We start from the raw sequence: 8,386 nt of genomic DNA, 5'->3' as shown, positions 1-8,386 counted from the left end.
GTATGCAAGCTAAAAGGACTATATAAATGTCTGCTATTCTTATTGTTTGTACTACTCTCCCAAGAGCCACGTCACAAGTTGATGATAGAACCAGGACTAGAATCTTAATCTTTTTACTCCCACCCCACTGCCAACATTCTTTTCCCTCTATTACACTAATTTGTTGTGAGAGTTCTGATAAGTCACTTAGGCTATCTGACCCCCACCCCTCCATTTCCTCTTCTGTTAAACAGTATCTACCTTCTCCATCTCATGGAGTTATTATAAAGATAAAATGAGGTAATGTATTTGAAAATGCTTTGAAAGTATTTTGTTTTTTGGATAATGTTAACATTATCCAAAGAATGTATGTTTAGTTAGTGAAACTCCAAGATAGGATGATTACATCTGACTTTTGAAATGGATATGCAAATTTAGAGACTCTACCCAAATGTTCATAGGGACTATTTGTGCCTGACCTGTGGTAGAACATTCCAAGCTCCTATTGGTCTGATCAGCCACAGTCAGACACACTGTAACTTAACTCTAACATAGTGATGTCATTTTGGTCCTCTTTGACAACAAAGGACAACAATCAACCAACCATGAAACAACAGAACTAATATTCTGCCTTATAAAGATATGCTGAATGATTATGGATATTAAGAGAATCAGAAAAAGGCTTTCATCATGTTGAGTAGTTCTTCTATAGAAGAATTATGAAAGATATGGGCAAGAATTGCACAGGACAAGAAGGGGTGGGTGGGTTGCAATTGGCACTGGTGGAGAAGGTGCTCCCATGAATTCAATGAAATGTTATACCATATATGGAATGAATAATGCATGACATTAAGCAATACTTAATACTGGATCAAACTCAGAAGCATTTTTAATGCATATTTTTCCAGTAAAATAATTTCATAAAACATACCTCATTATGCAGTTTTACAAACTGGACTTTTGGCTACATTTTTTGTTGGAATCTATGTTAATTGATGTTTTAGAGTCCGTTGAGTTTTATTTGATAAGATTAGTAGAAAGTCAATTTTACACTGGTTTTTGAGATAACAAAATAGCTAATATATTCTAAAATACTGTAAAAGCTGAAACAAAAAATAATTGGCTTTGAAAATTAATTTTTTGTTGCTCTGCATGTATTTTATTTTTCAAACCATAATTTTCAGTATTATTCAGCAAGTTAAAAAAAAAAAGGACCCAAATAAGACTAGGCTGAATTTTGAAATCAATGTTTTCTACTTTAAGTACATATACTAATGCATTTAACAATACATATCCATATTAATACCTGATAATCATCGTCATTTTGGTGCTCTGTGGGTTTGACTTTCAAGATGTCTCAATGAAGAAAAACATTTTGTTTCCCAAAGTCTGCTTTATGGCAGTTGCACCCTGAATGATAGCACCAGGATGACATTCTAATCAGTTCAGTTAAATAAGGAAGTTCTAGGGCTACAAAAATCACTGGTGACTTGGGGTTATCAATGCTTCAACACTGAACGTTTTGAGTTCACAGTATCAGCTAAAAGTAGGTATTGGCAGAAGACTCTTTCCACAGCAAGTTTGAAAGGGAAAATTAGACAGGTAAGAGACCAGTTTGAACAACAAAAAAATAGATTTGGTTATCAATTTCCTATTGTGCCAACTTTGCCACATTGAGGAACTTGGTATCAAAGGACCTGGATGTGAGTCCCAGATCTTGTCATCTGCAGGACCTTGGACAAATTACCACTCTACTCAAGCCCTCAGTTCTCTGATCCGTAAAATGACAAAGTTGGCCTAAATCATCTCAAAGGTACGTTCTAGGATTAACACTCTATGATTTTGAGATTCCATTTCTAAATGAATTCTTTCTACATGTTGCCCTCCACTCCTTGATTCCTTCCCCCTGTAAATTTACAGACCTATTTTTCAGGGATTAACACAAAAATGTCAAGCAGTTGGATCTACACAAGTCATTTACTTTGCTGCTTATCATTGTCTGTAATAGAACTGAGTTCATAAACAAAGAGCTGCATTGAGAGCAGACATGTTGCTAATGCAGATTTTAAAAATCATGTTACTTCTAACTTCTATTTTCAAAGAGATAAATATCGGTTAAGGAAGCAGAAAAAGCAACTGCAAAAATTCACAAAGAGTGCCATGTAAAAATGGAACATTTTTGTAAAAGTATCACAGAATCATGAGAGGCAGCATAAAATAGTTGAGAGAGAGCTGGCCTTGGCATTAGGAAGACCTGGGTTGAATTGTCACTTCTAATCTCTAACACATATTAGCTGTATAACCCTGAGCAAATCACTTAATCTCTCCACAGCCCAGGCAACTTTTTAAGACCTTGAGTAGAAAAGAAGATGCTGATTTGTACTAGGAGAGGGAATTCTTCACCTGGAGCTCCCTACTGGAAATTATAAGTCTAGTAAAAATTATATTACATATTTTATATATACATATATAGGTACATATGCATATATGTGTATATATGCATATGTATGTAATAGAATATTACAGCAGGAAGGGACTTCAGAGATCAAATAATCCCTTGATTTTATAGTTATGGACACTGAGATCCAGAAAGACCAAGCAATTTTCTTACAGTCGCACAGCTAGCTAACAGCACAGAAAAGATTCCAGACCATTACTCTGCAGTAGGTACAAGATTTAGAAAAGGAATTTCAAGTCTAAAATTTGGTGAAATATCAAAGGGCACACAAAAATTGCTAATTTTTCACATGATATGAAATAACAGGAGGTCTGTGCAACTGATGATCCTGCTTTATTGGTAATAAACTGCATGATATGCCTTTTTACTTATCACTTATATATATTAATTTCATAATAACAATATCATATGTATTCACTTACGTAAAGAAGTGCCGACTATATTTTCTACTCTTCGCTGCAGATATAAGGTAAATTACTATGGCTGAAGCACCACGTAGTAGAATGAGTATTGGACTGGTATGTAGGAGACCTAGATTTTCATCCTGGTTCCTCTATCACCCTATCTGTGTGACCTTAAGCAAGTTACATGACCTTCTGGAACTCAGTTTCCTGCTCTGTAAAGGGAGGTGGTTGGACTAGGTGATTTTTAGAGCTCTTTCCAATACTTCCCCAAAGTAATGCTCTATGACTATATGATTTACAGGCTTTAATTAGGCTTAAAGCTTCATTCGTAATTAAACATTACAGTCACAGTCAGAGACTAATTGGCTAATTATAGTCATTAGCCTGAAATTAAATCTGAATGATTGTTTATGTATAAAACCTTTCCAAAATCAGATTCACTCATTCCCTCGCCTTGAATTTTACAGTGGGGGTGTAGTGAAAAGCTTCCAACTTGGAGTCAGCAGAGAAGTGGGTTTGAATCCTGCCTCTGACACTAGCAGTGTGACCAAAGACAGGTTCTTGAACTTCACTAGTCAAATGGAGATCACAATAACTGTACTGCCTAAAAGGCAGGGTTGTCTCAGAAGTTCAAACGAGATATTTATAAAGCACTTTGCATACCTCAAAGCACAATGCTACTGTTATTGCCATAACAATAAGGAGTGAAAGGGGAAATCCTCCAGACACTAATGCATGTACAATGACCCTGGATCCTTGTGCCTGGTCCACTTCCTGGCAAATAGCTGCACTTGATGACTTTAACGGAAAGGAGATAAAGTATACCCCAGCTGCACCCAAGAAAAGGGCAGAACAGAGCTGTTCTTTATGAGGGAATCATCACATAATCTCTTTTTCTAATCCAAATTTCTGACATTAATTATCAACTTGTTCAATTCATGAAGCAAACCAAGTCTTTCTGAACTGGTGTGCTGACCTTTGAAATAGAAGGTCAGCGTGGAGTCATGGCTAAAATATGCTCAAGGAAAATTTCACTGAGCTGCCCCAAGTTCTTAGAAATATCGTTTCCTACTGAAACTCACTTGCCCGGCATGTTGGCAAAACACATCATTCCCTAATGGGAGGTGATTATTTTGCATGAGTACCACCAAAAGAAAAGACTGTATTTATAACTGAAGGTTATCAAGACTGGTTTTTTAGCATCTATGCTACAAATGGGATAAGTTTACTTAGACACCCATAAATCAAGTACATACGTAAAATCTACACTTGAACCCCTTTGTGGCAATGTTTCTTTAAGTGTGGCACTGGATTCATGAAAAACTCTGACTTCCCATGGCAGATTATGGAGGCCACCATCCAATGCCATGATATGGCAAACGGAGCACTGGATTGGCATGCAGAAGACCTGAGTTCACATCTTTGCCACGAATCCTGGCTCTGTTACTTACTGCGAGTGGATTAGGCTAAACCACTTTTCCACTCTGTTTCTCAATTTCCTAACTTAGAAAATGAAAAGGTTGGACCTAGACCAAAGCTACCTTGCATTTGCTTTTATAAATATCTGTGTGTGTGTGTGTGTGTGTGTGTGTGTGTGTGTGTGTATCTGGATATGTTGTCCCCCCACGACAATGTAAGCTCCTTAGGGACAGAGTTCGTTTCACTTTTGTCTTAAATTCTCAGCACTCAGAGCAGTTTGGGGCACACAGAATGTGCTTGAGAAGTGCTTGTGGATTGAATGATTGATTGAGTCATTGCTGAATGATCTCCACTGTCCATTCTAGCTCCAAATCTATGCTCCTGTAAATTCCATTGATGTATCGATAAACAAGAGCTGGAACACACCCACTATAGCAAATTAGAATTCAATTCTTTGCTAAAAGTCTTTTTTTCCTTTTGGTGTCAGTCTTCATTTGAGCAAAGGGAACTAAAGCACGTGGAATTCAAGGCAATATCACAGTGAAGACAATGAGAGCAGGAGATGTCCTAAGACTATAGAGATTAGGGTATTAGGGCATGAAAAAAAGATGGAGACTTGGGTGGTTGGACTAGGTGATTTCAAGAGTTCCATGACTGGGATTCTTTCTTAGGTTGAAAAGCCCTTAAGATCTGATAATAGAAAAGATTTGCCTTATCTTTTAAAAATTTAAAAAAAAAATTTAAAGGGTTATTTCCCCTTAAAGCATGGTAGAAGCCTAGCTTCAGAGCCAAGAATGCCTTGGTGCAAACCCTGTCTCTTACACATGTTGGCTCTGTGACCTTGGGTAAATCACTTAACTTTTTTATGGTCCAGGCAACTCTTTAAGACATAAGTTGCAGAGAAGGTGTTGACTATGAATGGTTCAGAAGGCTCCCTACACCAGTCATATCATAGGGGTGGGGAGCCTGCTATGTGGAAAGCAAATGTAGCCTTCTAGGTCCTTGCATGTGGCCTTTTGACTGAGTCCAAGTTTTACAAAACAAATCCTTTTTTATTAAGGGGATTTGTTCTGGGAAGTTTGGATTCAGTCAAAGGGCCACACTCGAGGACCTAGAGGGCCACATGTGGCCTCAAGGCTGTAGGTTCCTCATCCCTGGCTCTAGATATATTTTTTCCCCAATAGAGTTCAATTTAAAGGATGCTAAGAAAAAAAAATCCTTTAAAAATACTATCTGGGGGTCCAAAGAATCATATTAGTGTTAAAGATTCTATTCCTGTTCAACATTCCTGAAGGTCAATTAAGTATTAGACTACAAAGCACTGTATTCACTTATATTCTACCGGTGAGGAGAGAGAGCCACAGTATATTATTACCTCAAAATGGAGTGTCAGCTGTCCTAAGGCCTTCTGCAATGGGGTGAATGGATGCACACCCAATACTATGTGCATCAATCTAGTCGCATTAAGAATTCCTTTACACAGAATTAAGATATATCTAGCAACTCCTGGATACCCTAAACGCAGGCCATTAATAATTTCCTTTGGGATTCATCTCCTTCCTGGAGACCCCAAGTAAACTCTTTCTCATGCCAAAAAAAGAAACCACATCATTCACACACAAGCTCAAAGACACTATACTAGGCTCTGATTTCAGTGGAAGACAATCCTAAAAAAACAAGCACAGAGACACAGGACATGTTACACAAGAAAACCAATGCTAGAGGGGAAAACATGCCCTGAAATAGGAAGGTGACAGACAGTTTCTGTTTTTCTCACATTGTAGGTCAAACTGTAGTTCATTGTTGTTGTTTTTCCCACTGTAAAAAGGTATTCTAATCAACTGCAACAAACACAGTCAGAATATCAGCTATCAATCTACCAAGTATATACATCAGTCATTTTCAGTTGTGTCTGACTCTTTGTGACCCCACCTGGGGTTTTCTCAGCAAAGATACTGGAGAGGTTTGCCATTTTCTTCTTCAGCTCATTTTACAGAGGAGGAAACTGAGGCAAACAGGGTAAAATGACTTGCCTAGGATCACACAGCTAGTAAGTGTCTGAGACTGGATTTCAACTCAGGTCTCCCTGACTCTAGGCTATTCACTGGGCCTCCCAGCTCCCCTAGGTATGTACATACACACACACACATACATACATACATACATACATACATACATACATAAATGACTGTCTATATACATTCAATGGATTGACGATTAAGTCCAGAAAGTGACTGTAGTTTCTGTAGCCTACAAACACTTAGCCCCTGAAGGGCAATGTACCTTCTGAGAGTTGTAGAGTATTTTAAGAAATGCTTAAAAAAAATTACAAAACTTTCTATTACATACCATGTTGGAAAGCAGGTTGTAAATAAAAAGCTGACTGCCAGTGGCAGAGAGCTCAAGTGGGATTCTGTTGGGTTTCAGACGTGTCAATACTTTCAATCTATTTCTTTAAAAAGTTGGCACATAGTTTATTAGAGGGCCCTGCAGGTGTCACTTTGATGCAAGGTTCATTGAATTTTTATCAATGCTACTACACTCATTCATGCTGATTTCACTAAGATTTTAAAATAAGAACCTATATAAGTACGTTCTATCATTCATGGGAATTTTTGGCATCTTGAAGTTTGGAGAGAGAAGAACTTCACTTTCTTTGTAAAAAAGAAAAGATGTAAAAGTAAAAGAACACAACTATGACAAACACTGAAAGTACATGGAGTAAGTGGCACTGTAAATTGGTAAGTTCAGTTTTCTAAATGAGGAGGATGGATTTCTTAAAGGGCACTTGCACATTTAAATCACATATGAAAGTTAAACTAAAGGGGGTAAGGGACACAAATGGTCACTGCCATCCATTTGCGTGGGGAAGGCAGCGTTCCCCTTGCATTGTTTTGTGTTACTTTTTGCAGGTAGTTATGATCACATTTGTCTGATACAGTGGTGAAAGGGGGAAGTCTCCTCCTTAGTACTCCAGCTCTTCCATGACTTCCATGACGATAGTCCGAGGGCCAGTCAGAATCAGATTGCTCACAGTCCGGTAGTCAACATGCAGGACATTGAGACCATTCACAGAAACAACGAACTGACAGACCTGAGAAGACAAAGATAAAAAGTGCTTTTTTGAGATCAAGGCTCTTCACAAAAATTTATTCAACTTTAAAAAGAAAAAAATATATTTTATTGACATATATACACATATATATGTATATATGTAGAGAGAGAGAGAGAGAGAGTGTGTGTGTGTGTGTGTGTGTGTGTGTGTGTGTGTGTGTGTGTGTATAAAACTCTTAGGAGACCTCAGGATAAGACACGCAGAGCTTAAGAAGGAGCTTAAGAAGCCATCCAGTACAACTCCTTCTTTTGACAGGTATGGAAATTGAGGTCTAGGCGGAGTTAGGTGATTTGTCCAAGGTCATTAAGGTAGTAAGCATCAAAGGCAGAATTTAGAGCCAACTCTTCTGGCCCCAAGGCCAGTGCTCTTTTCATTGGAGCACTCTCATTTCCAAATTGTATGAAGTCATGGTATAGGATAGAACACTAGACAGCATAGCAGTATGACTCAACCCTGTCATAGACACGTATGATCATGGGAAAATCATTTAACCTCTTTTAGCCTCAGTTTCCACATCTACAAAATGGGAACAATTATAGCACCTACTTCACAGGGTTGTTGTAAGGTTTCAGTGAGGCAGTGTATATAAAGTAATTTGGAAATCTTAAAGTGTTTATATTGTCACTTAATTTATTATTATTAGATGATAACTCTTGTTTAATAATTAGTTTAAAAAAACACCATCCATCACTTTTTGAGGAGTCCAATGGATAGCAATGGGTATCTAAGGTTTTCTGACTTCTCACACGCACCTACACACAAATGGCTCAAATTAATCAAAGTTATTCTTGCCTTCTCAGTGGGTAGAGGAGAGGGCAGAGACAGGGAATGGGAAGATTTGGAATGGAAAACAAAAATTTTTTAAAAAATTTAAGTTAATAAAGGTTAGCCTCTCTAACTTTTATTAACCTTATTAACAGAAGTTCATGTGAAATGACTAGAGTTTTTAGCTGACTTGTAAACTCAGTGAGTCAAGAAAAAGGGTACTTCAAATTTGTCAGCATTAATGAA

At 37.6% G+C, this 8,386-nt stretch overlaps 1 protein-coding gene across 1 annotated transcript in view; it reads right to left on the bottom strand.

Annotated features, from left to right (window-relative positions):
* Nucleotides 1-850: 850 nt before the first annotated feature.
* The window catches only part of LOC110193307 (DEP domain-containing mTOR-interacting protein-like), a 66,765-nt gene continuing 59,229 nt past the window's right edge, over nucleotides 851-8,386 (bottom strand). The window contains 1 exon segment of the mRNA XM_020964982.2: nucleotides 851-7,354. Coding sequence (XP_020820641.2) covers nucleotides 7,226-7,354 — 129 coding nt within the window. The 3' untranslated portion in view covers nucleotides 851-7,225.

Source organism: Phascolarctos cinereus, unplaced genomic scaffold (assembly GCF_003287225.1).
Source record: "Phascolarctos cinereus isolate Bilbo 61053 unplaced genomic scaffold, phaCin_HiC Scaffold_4;HRSCAF=312, whole genome shotgun sequence".
Taxonomy (NCBI): Eukaryota; Metazoa; Chordata; class Mammalia; order Diprotodontia; family Phascolarctidae; genus Phascolarctos; species Phascolarctos cinereus.
This window is presented reverse-complemented; position numbering and strand designations above follow the sequence as displayed.